The sequence below is a fragment of the Mercenaria mercenaria genome, chromosome 13, assembly GCF_021730395.1.
Source record: "Mercenaria mercenaria strain notata chromosome 13, MADL_Memer_1, whole genome shotgun sequence".
Lineage (NCBI taxonomy): Eukaryota > Metazoa > Mollusca > Bivalvia > Venerida > Veneridae > Mercenaria > Mercenaria mercenaria.
The window spans coordinates 60,721,449-60,734,566 of record NC_069373.1 but is presented as its reverse complement, the minus strand read 5'-3'; the positions used below and the strand labels follow the sequence as shown (position 1 = coordinate 60,734,566).

The window sequence follows — 13,118 nt, the reverse complement described above, 5'->3', positions numbered from 1 at the left end:
TACCCATTTACCAAAACAAAATTCTTAAATGTATTTATACATTCAAATAAATTTGAACTTAACAGCTAAATCATATCATTTACAATTACTGTATAAGTTAGTTGTTCACAAAAATTATGTGTTGTCAAATTTCAAGAGCACACAGCTCAGAGTAAAACATGAATTTCAAAGGAGACCCCGAGTGCGGCTGTTTCGCTGCTGGATACTAGCAGTGAAATACGGCACATTTGAGGAAGCTGGAGCTATCATTCGCGTGTTTCATAACTCCAATGCGTAGGCTACATAAGGGTGAATATTTAGAGGAACTGTTTTTCTATATTCTATATGGCCAGAGGAATTGGGTCTCCTATGAAATTCTTGTTTTATTCTGAATACGAGCTAGAGGAATCCTCGTTTTATCATTAGCGGTAGAAATGAATAAAAGCAATTTAGTGATTCGCCATCTCGGAACTTTGCTTTTTGATCAACATAATTCATTGCCCATTCAATATTTACAAGAATATTTAACAACATTTTACAGAGACAATTAAATAAGCGGCAAATGGGTCGGGCCACAAGTTATTACAACATCAGATGTCGGTCCTCTCCGAAATATATAATACAAAACAAATTAGCGGGAAAGCTTTTGTAAATACGAAAAATGAATTATATAGATAAGACATTTTAATATTCTCATCTTTTTAAGTAAGTAAATTAAGTATTTGAATCATCCGGCCTGTTTCAGTAAAGAAGATAAATCCGTATATCTATCGCTACTGATGAGAAAACTTCTACATTAAGCGGATGGAAAATACGAGTACACCTTGAATAAGTTAAATCTCTGAGTTTGAAAATCCTCGTTTTGGTGGACACATTCGCACAAAATCTTTACGGAGATGATCGCCATTTAGGTTTCATACTGGCAACTTTAAATGTAATTGAATGTGTAACGCTGATTTGATAATGTCTTTTCATAGGCAATTAAATGGACTACTCACGAAATTGCCCGTGTTTACATTAGAAGCTAGTCTATTTTTTTTTTATTTTAGGAAAACCCGAGTACACGTTTCCTATGCAACGTTATTTTTTTTCTCTGAATAGCAAGGTTTATTATTTTTCATCATTGTTTTAACCTAGGTCATACTCCCACTCCTCAGCCACATAAAATATAAAATCGGTATTTAAAAAAAAAAAAAAAAAAAAAAAAAAAAGAAAGAAAAGAAAAAAAAGGTAGTTTTAAAGTCTGAAGCGCAATCGTGATCGAATGACTGTTTTCTGGATTAAATGAAATATGTAACTATAGTAGGTCTGGCCAAAATATTACAGATTTTATCTGTTTCGATTTTTCATTTCTCTATATATATATAGGCCTATATATATAGGCTTACACCCCCGCATGTGTAGACCGTCACAACCCAACAGTTATAAACCAATTTCATTAGTCATCAAAATTTGACAAAGTTGTTGAAAGAATGCCCCGAAACGATGACAGTGTCTTTAGCGAGGAGTTTCTAGGAACATTACGAAGATCAAATGGAAACAAGAGGCTGCAAACAGAACGAGAATCAAGGGGAATATGCAAGGTAAAATAAATAGTTTTAGCACAAATTCAGGTGTATAGTTTGCTTTAAGATTGTGTATTGTATTAAAGGTAAACATACTTAAACAGGATTAAACGTTCATTCTACCTGTACCTGTAAAATAGATTGTACAGTACATTTGAATGTATATAGCGAGACGGCAACAACATAGTGGAAACTTTTCATGCGTAAATGGTTTAACTTCCGCGTTTGGAGCGAGGCTGTCAAATCACAAGTTTTTCCAAAACATTGAGTAATTTTCGGTTTATTCACATTTACTGTGATAAACATTCAGTGTACATGGCAATTCAGAGTTCATCAGAAATTGTGTAGTGACTGTTAACTACATCAGCTTATAAGTTATATGGAACATCTAGATCTACTGCATGATCAGGAACCACTTGTTTGTTGACTGTTGAAATTGAGAAAGGTTCACCAGTGTGGGAGTCCGACAGCTAAATGAAATAAAAATGGCGTCAAGGAAAGATTATGATGATCCAGCATCGCGACCTTTGTTTGGTGAAACACATCCACAGGTTAGTTTTCACTGAAAGGCTGTATGACCATTGTGTCAAGTGCCTTTTCTCTTGGAATTGTCTAGTCGTCCGGTAACCGGATGCCTAGCCTGCATTCTAGCCGTCCTGCTACCGGACAGCTAGCAAATCCTCAGGGGATTTTCTAGTCCAAATAATTGTACTCGAGAGTTGAATATCGTTATATTTTTTTGACTTGTCGATATCCGCCTCTAGGTAGACAATGTAAAATATCAGAATGTAAAATCAGTCTACCCTAGGTCTCATTATTTAGACTAGGGATTTTCTAGCTGTCCGCTAATTGATTTCTTAATGACTAAGTAATGATTTTATATAATTTTAACTGTTATTTACTTCCCAGCAGGCATAAGACGTTGAATCGACGTTGGATATTGGTTGGATTTAGGTTGCGACGTCAGCAACCTAAATGCAACGTCAAACAGATGTTGAAACCACGACGTCTAACAGATGTCGGTAGTAGACGTCCAAGCGACATTGGAAACATGTCGGATGTTTTTTAATATTTCGCAACAAAACATAATTATATTTTCCAATGATGAACTCGATTCTTGAATGGGCACACTTGAGTTTAAAACAAAATCATAATTTCATTTTCATTTTTACAAGATGTAACTGGTTAATATAGATCTAGGTTAGTGTTTATTAGTAAGCATTTATCAAATTAAATTGGTCTGGTGCGGCACAGCTGCACGACTAGTTTAATTTGATATATGCTTACTAATAAACACTAACCTGTTTTAAGTGTTTGAAAGTATTTTTGTTTACAAATTTAAGATCCGTCTACATTATGTGACTTACCGGGTTAATAAATGGTTGGAAGTAAATGTTGATTTACCAAAATAAATTTCCCGATAATTTGAAAAATACTGCAATGCCATTGGACAAAAAAAAATAATTTCAACACTAAGTTTATTAAGCAAGAATTTTCATTTTGGTTCAGTTTTAAACTATGATGTCAGATGATATACTTGGATTAAAATTGGAACATTAGTTATGAAATCTAAACCAGCATTAAACTTTACACATTTATGTAGCTCAGTTAGACACGCGCAACTTGCAGAGATGTTTACACATTCTCATGGTAATTTGATACATTTGCGAGGGTTTTGCAGACATTTAGAGCAACTGTATGGACTATTATTCAACACGATTTGTAGAAAGTAAGTATTTTAATATTCATTTCTTAATTATTTGACTTAACAGGTAAATTATTTTCCGTCTTTGAAAATTCATACAATTTGTAAGAACAAAATAAATAACTTTAACCATAAAATAATAATTATAAATATACTTAATAATAGAGTTAACATTGAATAGAATGTTTAAAATTTAAATTTTCAGACTGACTTTGAAATAACTGAGCATTCAAATTTTATATATTTCAGATGAAGTTTGCACAGATAATTGTGAAGATTTTGAGAAATTTAACAAAGCAGAAAGTTCTCCACTGACTACACCGAATTCATGTTGACCTTATATATCATGATGATAGATGTCGATTGAAAAGAATTCTAGTGTTACATTATTAATAAAATGATTAAATAAAGATGAAATGATTAATGTATGTTCTTTGAAAGAAAACCGATCTGATCAGTGTCAGAAATATGACGTCTAACCAACGTCAGAAAACCGACGTTGAATCAATGTCAGAATCCGATGTCTAAAAAACTCCCATTTTCAGTCAAAATGCAACTTTAAATCGACATCCATATCCGACGTCCTATCAGCGTCGTTACAACGTCGAATGTCCACTGGGTTAAGATATCAATACTTACTTGTAAACAAAATATTGTGTGAATACCAGGGATGGGACAATGGATAATGGTAGTGGGCATTATTATTTTTTCAGCAATGAAAAGTAATGGGTAATGGAGCTATTTTCCCATTACATGTAATGGTAATGTAATGCATTATTTTAAAAAAATGAATTACTTATTTCACTTAAAATAGTGATTTTTCATGCCTGCTGTATTATTTCGTGTTACCAATCCGGCATTTTGGGTTAGTATAATCTTAAACGATATATAAATGGCGGCATACTAACCCAAAATTGCGGATTGATAACACGAATAATACAGCAGGCATGAAAGATCACTATTTTAAGTGAAATAAGTAAGTTTACAACATCATTTATGCATATCCTAACATATATTTGATGCCTGTTAAATACTTCCGTAATGATACTAATCCTAGCCTATCCTCATAGGGTTGTCTCGGAATAAGGAATTTCCGTAATCCTAGAATCGGAGGCTAGGATCCTAGCCACTGCCTTTCTCTTTTTAGGGCCACAGCTATTTTTCCTGTATCGCATACAAGGTTTACTCTATTGCTAGCATTGTTGACCTAGTTAGCAATAAATGTGCACCATGCATGCGGCAGTGTCTAGATCAGAGGATATTTTGGACCACTGAATTGAAAAGGATAATAATAGCATGGCTGATTAGACAAGGTTTTGTTATAAAAACCAGTTATGGATTAAGCTATGAGACACCATTAAATTTCATGGTCAGAATTTGTTGACAATACATTATCTTTGAAGAGTGGATCATGAGCTGTTCATCATGATTTTTCAATGCCAGGATTAAACAGCACATCTCTCACAGCTACTTATATTCCAATGCTCAAGACAACATGCCAACTGTGACATCTTTGTCTTAATGATTTAAAAGCTTTAAATGAAAGTAAAATCGCTATATAGATGAAACATTAATGAAAGCAAAAAAAGAACTTCACTATAGATTTAAGATAAAATTGCTTGATTTTATGATTATAAGTAGCTTACAGTAAGAAAACCTTCCCTGAAGTTGTTAAACTGATACAAGTTTATATTTGGTGATGGTCATTTCCGTACTTATAGAGTAAAAAATAGAGTTTACTGGACTGACCCTTATCAGTACTAATTGCATGGGGAATAATTTTAATACTTTAAATTCTTTTGTTGTCACAAATTATTGAAATATCTTTGATAGATGTAAATTACTAGATTATTGGATAAGCTTATCAGGTATGATTATCATTATTATATTTTATCATCATAAATATTATATATAATTATATTTTTCAGGACAGAGTATGTAACTTGGTAGTGGCAACGTTTACTGGAATACTTGTAGTGGTGAGTAATGACTAAATAATGTTCAGTTGATGTACTTAGTTTCCCCATACTTGCACTTCAACCTGTACACACTTCATTCCTTCAGATTGCTTAACATTTATGAAAGCCTAAAATGATTAGGTTCAATGGTGAAGTACTTAAGTTTTGTATTGTGTTTTGTTAAAACTCGGCGTATTAGTGATACATGGGCCATGAAGGTCACTTAACCTCTTCCACATACCAGTTTTCTACAAAGTTTGTTTTATTCTTACAAATTATGCTTAACTTCTTTCAGCTCACATAAGAAAATTCATATAAGATTATACATGTATCATCGTAATTCATATGCAGACACTGTTCAGTATTGCTCATATCTTGCTGTTCCTTTTTTTTTCGGCATAGCTGTCTAAGCTAACCTTTGACCTACTTAAAGAACCAATCAAAGTTGTAAATTTTTTATTCTTTAACCAGTAAAAACAGCGGGACTGGACAGAAATGAATACATGCATACTTTTAATTGGCTGAAATTGATATACTGTTTCACAAAAAGTTTGAATTTAAAATAATTTAGACAGAGCATTACATAGATTCAGTAGATACTGTCTTTATAACTTAACGTTTTATAAGCAGAGAAGCACAAGAGTACTGTAGACAGGAGATATTTATACACGTAATGTTAAGAGTTTTACCAGAACAATGACTGGTTTTATGTACAGGAATCATGGAACTCAAAATTTGTGTAACTATTCATGTGTTATGTAGTTGATGGTCGTTGTGAGCTTGGCTATCTGCATAAACTTTTTAATGTACATGCGGATTGATTTCCTCTGCTATATTAAACTAATAGTAATAAATGCAAGTATTAGATATGACTTTACAAAATGCCGTCTATTTGCTGGTATATCTACAGAAAAGTGTCAGAAATGCAGTATTAATTAAAAATGCACAGGAATATTGGAACTTACTTGTAAAGCCTCTTTATCTTGTCATGAAGTAATGCATTGTAAACAACGCATGGGAGACTTACATTGGAATGTCACACAGACTTTGTTTTTAATCATTTAAACGGATTTAATGGAAATTCAAAATATATTTTCATGTTCAGTGACAGTGCTTCGGTCTAGCAATTTTTTTTTCATATGCCTGAAGGAATGTATTATGTTATTACGCAAGTGTTTGACTGTCCGTTAGCAATTTCGTGTCTGCTCTGTAACTCTTGAACCCCTTGAAGGATTTTGAAGAAACTTGACACAAATGTTCACCACATCATGACGACATGCAGAGCGCATGTTTAAGATGGCTTGCTTCAAGGTCAAGGTCACACTTAGGGGATCAAAGTTCATACCTTCTGGACCCCTTGAAGGATTTTGAAGAAACTTGACACAAATGTTCACCACGTCGAGTCGACGTGCAGAGCACATGTTTCGGATGGCTCACTTAAAGATCAAGGTCACACTTAAGGGTCAAATGTCATACCTTTGGGCGTATATTGCTCTGCATTGCTGTGCTCTTGTTCTTACCCATTTTATGTATTGTCATGCTTTTTAACCTGCTTCTATTTCAGATGAATGCAACTTGACCATATGTTACTTATATATTTTCTGTCTTCTTATCAGGTTACATTAGTGAGTGCATTTATATTTCCCCACTGGCCGCCAAATGGTATCAACATATTCTTTGCTGTTGTCATGGTGTTTGTAGGATTTGCCCATTTATTACTGGTAAGTTACCATAGAATTCAGAGATCTATGAAATATAACAGATCTCCAAAAAGAACGTAGAGCGTAATCTCACTTACTGTCTAAATAGCCAAGTAAGATATCATCCGTCAATGAAGAAGCTTAATAAATCTTCATTTTACTTAATAAGCAGCTAGGTATTTGATAAATTGACCATGGTTAGATTGATATAGGATTTAACAAAAAGACTGCTAGTTATGAATCTGTTGCTTATTATTTCTTTGCAGAAGTGCACAATATCATATCAGTTTAATTAATATTTATTAATAGGATTTTACATGATTGCCGGGAGCGTTTAGATAAATGTAATGTACTTGATTGTCTTCTGAGATAGTACCAGGTAGCAGGGAAATTGTTCATTTAAAGGGAATTCCTATAGTTTTTTATGTGCATCTTTCTGTGCAGCCGATACTATCTGTTGAAAAAGTGAAGTGAACATTTGTTGAAACATGTGATAGACAGTCTTAAATATGAGGAATCTTGTATAAAACAACATTTTTCAATAAGTTTTGTCTGTAATCAAATGTTAATACTGGTTTATTTTGTATTGACATGTATCATGCCTGACATATATCATGCAACTTGCCATTTGTCGCATAGTTTTGACAGTGAATTTTAGTACAAAGACAGTATTGTTCATATAATGTTAAACAATTAACTTTATATTGATAAGACAATACCTTCTTTCAAATCATTTAATATTCAATTATAGAAAGGATTAAGATTTTTTTTAACTTCTAGCAGATATAATCAATTTGGTCGTGGTCAGGACATTTATTGTCTGAACAGGACTGGTGTTGTATTCAAGCGGTCTTAACATATAATTTAGGCTGGTGACCCATACCTGTTTTGGCAATTTTTAGCTCGACTATTCGAAGAATAGTCTAGCTATTCTACTCACCCTGGCGTCGGCGTCGGCGTCGGCGTCGGCGTCACACCTTGGTTAAGTTTTTGCATGCAAGTACATACAGCTATCATTTAAAGGCATATAGCTTTGAAACTTATTTATTCTTTTTCTAGGTCAATAACCAACCTCACTGGGTCAAGTTCCATAACTCTAACATGTATTTTGAGCAAATTATGCCCCCTTTTGGACTTAGAAAATTCTGGTTAAAGTTTTACATGCAAGTTACTATCTCCAAAACTAATGCAGATATTGAATTGAAACTTCACATGTGTCTTCGGGGTTATAAAACTAGTTGATAGCACCAAGTCCCATAACTCTGACCTTCATTTTGGCCAAATTATGCCCCCTTTTGGACTTAGAAAATTCTGGTTAAAGTTTTGCGTGCAAGTACATACAGCTATTACTAAAAGGCATATAGATTTGAAACTTATTTTTTCTTTTTCTAGATCAATTACCTACCTCACTGGGTCAAGTCCCATAACTCTGGCATGTATTTTGGCCAAATTATGCCCCCTTTTGGACTTAGAAAATTCTGGTTAAAGTTTTGCGTGCAAGTACATACAGCTATTACTAAAAGGCATATAGATTTGAAACTTATTTTTTCTTTTTCTAGATCAATTACCTACCTCACTGGGTCTAGTCCCATAACTCTGGCATGTATTTTGGCCAAATTATGCCCCCTTTTGGACTTAGAAAATTCTGGTTAAAGTTTTGCGTGCAAGTTACTATCCCCAAAACTAATGCAGATATTGAATTGAAACTTAACATGTTTCTTCGGGGTTATAAAACTAGTTGATAGCATCAAGTCCCATAACTCTGATATGTCCCCTTTTGAACTTAAAACTCTTTTGATATTTAACATTTTGGGTAATAATTTCCAGCTTCTGTGACAATATTTCGAATAGTCGAGCTTGGCTGTCTTATGGACAGCTCTTGTTATGTTCACAATACAATTATCTATACAGAAGGAAAACAGAAAAAAATTCTATGACACATTTTTTTTAAAATTAAAAAAAAATTCTTTATCAGTATTTTTCATTGAAAAAAGTTCACAAAAGTGAATATGTAACAAGATTTTTTTTTTTTTTGTAGTCCCATCATTGTAATGGTATTGTATTACAAATATGACTATGATATGAAATAAATATATAATCCTTATTGTGCTGTCGTGATCCAGGTTTTTGTTGGTATTTATAAAAAATGCAGAAAATTATGAAAATGATGAAAAATTGCTAGCAGTTTCAGCAACAGTGGGTATGTTCAAAACAATTTTTCACAAAAACAAGCTTGATGACCCATTTTTAGCTCACCTGAGCACAAAGTGCTCATGGTGAGCTATTGTGATCATGCTGTGTCCGTCGCGCATGCGTCAAGTCGTCTGTCTTCAACAATTGTGTTTAAACGACATCTCCTCCAAAACCACTGAAGGGATTTTGATAAAACTTGGCATGGATGTTCCTTGGATGGTCCTCTACCAGAGTTGTTTAAACGGTTCTGCTTGGTTGCACAAAGGGGCCGCCAGAGCTAAAAATAGAAAAATCTTTAAACGACGTCTCCTTAACCGATGGTCCGATTTTGGAATAATTTTACACAAATGGTCCTTATGTCATCCTCTACCAAGGTTGATCAAGTGATACCGATTCGTCAAAAATCATGGCCGCCAGGGGCGTGGTCACTTTTCCCTATATGTATATAGTGGAATCTTTAAAAATCTTCTTGTGTGAAACTGCTAGCCCGATTTTAGATTAATTTAACACAAATTGGTCCTTGTGTGACCCTCTACCAAGGTTGTTCAAATCATTCTGATTCATCAAAAAACATGGGTGCCAGGGAGCGTTGTCACTTTTCCCTACATGTATATAGTGAAAACTTTAAAAATCTTCTTAGGTGAAACTGCTAGCCCGATTTTAAAATAATTTTACATAAATGGTCCATGTGTGATCCTTTAAAAAGGTTGTTCAGATTATACCGATTCGTCAAAAAACATGTCCGCCCAAGGGCGTGGTTACTTTTCCCTATATGTATATAGTGGAAATTTAAAAAATCTTCTTGTGTGAAACTGCTAGCCCGATGTTAAAATAATTTTAATGTTTTTCTTTATGTAAAAATGAGTAGGATTAGGATTTTTACTGGATATATCTGCTGAAAGTTCACTAGTTCTATATAATTCGGTCATACAGATACACTTGACAGGAATAATGACAGTTTTCACTACCTGACCGTCTATTCAAGCAGAGGGTTGGTTAATCTTGCAGGTCATTATTTTCAGCAGTGAATACAATAGGGTTATTATAATAGTAGCTCGATCTAGGATGCTGTATTCGGCTCGAGTGGATTTTTGCCAGATTGGGTCTCCCGAGGCGCGCAAGCGCTGAGTGTGATCTGACCTTGCTTAATCCACGAGAGTCAAATACAAAATTCCAGATCTAGCTACTGTTGTAATGACCCTTTTATTATACACCTCCACCTTTTTGTTTGTTGTTTTGTTATTGAACGAAATCTTTAATGTTTATTGATGTTAAAATGGAAGTTTTTATATGCGCTATTTATAAAACTGTGTCAAGTCATGCATATTAATGAAGATAGTCTGGCAACATACAATACAAAAGGTATAATACAGAATTTTTTTCTGCCTGTTCATATTTGTGAAATACAAGCCAATTTTTTTACAGAATTTATACAGGTATTGTAATAAAAAATGTATGATGTAGAACTTACATTGTAATATCATTTCAATTTTCTGTCACCCATGTTTTTCAGATATTCTGGTACAGACAAGGAGATTTGGAACCAAAATTTTTACGACTGATATTTTACAATGCATTTACAATGATTTTACTGTGCATCGTTGGAAATCTCTACATACATAATGTTTGAAAAATATAACAGTGACATGATAACACATGGCATTAGTCCAAGTATGTAGAACAATATGTATACATGTCTCATGGTAAATTGAAGCAATGGATTTATACAGACATGGCATCATGACAAACCATCGTTGCTAAAATCAATGTAGCAAATGACAGATACTAGAATTTAGACATTGCCAAATATTCTGGTCACTGTAATTCAGGACCTAAGACTGTGATAGTAAAAACACAATGTTTATACATGAAAGTATGCTAGCTTTGACCAGTGTTCATTTGATAACTTTTGCTCTCCATATGACAGGAGCTTTTATGTAAGATGTTGCCATTCATTTTATGTATAGTGCAATCATGACACAGACTGATCTTAAGTTTTACTGTGAAATCATTTGTTTTAACTTTGTAAAATTACTGAATACTGCAAACTCATTTGTTTTTTAATTAATCTAAGTTCTGATTTAAATAAGTAATGTAGATAACATTTCTTATTAAAATAGATAATGCAGATGTGTCTTACACAAATAAGTGATGCAGATAACATGTCTTATTAAATAGATAATGCAGATGTGTCTTACACAAATAAGTGATGCAGATAACATGTCTTATTCAAATGAGTAATGCATATAACATGTTTTTTTTTCAAATAAGTAATGCAGATAACATGTCTTATTCTAGTAAGTATTTTTTTCAAATAAGTAATACCAACATGTCTTATTCAAGTAAGTAATGCAGATAACAGGTTTTATTCAAACAAATAATACCAACATGTCTTATTCAAGTAAGTAATGAAGATAACAGGTTTTATTCAAACAAATAATACCAACATGTCTTATTCAAGTAAGTAATGAAGATAACAGGTTTTATTCAAACAAATAATACCAACATATCTTATTCAAGTAAGTAATGCAGATAACAGGTTTTATTCAAACAAGTAATACCAGCATGTCTTATTCAAGTAAGTAATGTAGATAACATGTTTTAAGCTGTTAGTTTAGCTTATCCAGGGTTAGAAATATTTCTGATGACTTTTTAAACAATGCTTTTTATATAGTTTTCATTTACCTTTTATTTGAACATACTCCTAACATTTTAATGCAAGGTTATATCTTAATTTTTAGCTGATTTTTAAGAGTTCATGCATGTGCACATTTTATGAGGATTTATATCAAGAAATCATATTTAGATACTTCTGTGTTCTTTATGTCATACAAACACTTAAGAATATCTAACAGATTTTATTCTACCAATGAAAAGTTTTAAATCTGTCACTTTTGATTTGATAAAATCTGTTTATATCAGTTAGGTAAAATTTTTTTACGAATTTTCTATTGAAAATTTTGTTTTTAAATAGAAGAAATTGCCGACAAGAAAGTCTGGATTTTTTTTCTTTATTTTTTCACAGACAAGCTAAAATCATTTATTGTAACTTGACTTGGTACCCGATTTGGGAAAAAATCGTGAAAAGAAGTCAAATGGGATCCTGTAATGACAAGTTGTGATAATGCACATGAGTAAACATGATACTTTTGTACCTGATTACTATATTGCTGTTTTGCTATGTTACTGTTATGAGTGATTTGAGAGAATGGAATTTTGATGAATGTGTAGAGAAGGGAAGTAACTCTGTCTGGTCAGTGCAGCGGTCCTCTTTTCTTGCAATGTTGCAATTATTCTATTTTTGCCATAATTTTATTATGAAGTATTTATTTTTAATGAGCACATTATATGAAACTTAGATCTAAGTGTATTGTACTGATTGTACTGCATGTACACCATGTATATAAAGGTTGTTTTATTAAACAAAATATTTTTATTTTCAGCCGATATTCTTTGTTGTATATATACCAAAGTTCAACTCATTTCCATTAGTGATTTAGTAATAGAAAGAGTAGGGGTTCTTGAAAAATAACCTCATTATTCGAGTGGCCCCTATGCTTTCTGTTTTGTATCATGGTTCACCAATATAAACAAAGCATTCGGCTACTAATTTTGATTGACAAGTTAACATTCCATTTTAAGCGTTGGTACTATCATGTGACAAAGCGTACTCTAACTGAAATAGAGAACGGTTTCAGAAGGTTCAACATTTCCCTACAGTATTCTATATGTAAGTCATGTTCTCTAACTTAGTTAGAGTATGGCTAATAACCACGCCTCTTCTACAGTTGAAGAATATTACAGATAGAAGTTAACAATTATAATGACACTGCAGGTAAACCATGATATACAAACATTGATTAGGGCTCAGACAAGTAATTTGGATAATCAGGATTAAAGCATGTTTCACAATATGAAATAAAATGACCAAACACTCTAAAGGTCATCCTGTTCTTGACCTTCGACATTCACACCCCCAAAAACAGTAGTGGTCATCTACTGAACAGGGCAGTTGTTT

General features: G+C 32.9%; 1 protein-coding gene across 2 annotated transcripts; it reads left to right on the top strand.

Annotated features, from left to right (window-relative positions):
- The first annotated feature begins 1,436 nt into the window (after positions 1–1,436).
- Positions 1,437–12,542, top strand: LOC123528581 (transmembrane protein 243-like). Of its 2 annotated transcripts, none has more exons than XM_053521995.1 (4): positions 1,437–1,562; positions 5,178–5,228; positions 6,824–6,928; positions 10,614–12,542. In XM_053521995.1, exons 1-4 carry the CDS (start codon positions 1,452–1,454, stop codon positions 10,728–10,730), a joined length of 384 nt encoding a protein of 127 aa, XP_053377970.1. In that variant the 5' UTR covers positions 1,437–1,451; the 3' UTR covers positions 10,731–12,542. The 2 variants fall into 2 exon arrangements, with proteins under 2 accessions (XP_053377970.1, XP_053377971.1); XM_053521996.1 differs by lacking the exon at positions 1,437–1,562 and adding an exon at positions 1,752–2,095.
- Positions 12,543–13,118: the final 576 nt, after the last annotated feature.

What these genes read in the sequence shown, in the direction of transcription:
- LOC123528581 (XM_053521995.1), top strand. Translation starts at nt 1,452, where the DNA reads ATGCCCCGAAACGATGACAGTGTCTTTAGCGAGGAGTTTCTAGGAACA. An exon ending in AATCAAGGGGAATATGCAAG is followed by an intron (nt 1,563 to 5,177) that starts GTAAAATAAATA and finishes TATATTTTTCAG; the next exon opens with GACAGAGTATGTAACTTGGT. An exon ending in TTACTGGAATACTTGTAGTG is followed by an intron (nt 5,229 to 6,823) that starts GTGAGTAATGAC and finishes TCTTCTTATCAG; the next exon opens with GTTACATTAGTGAGTGCATT.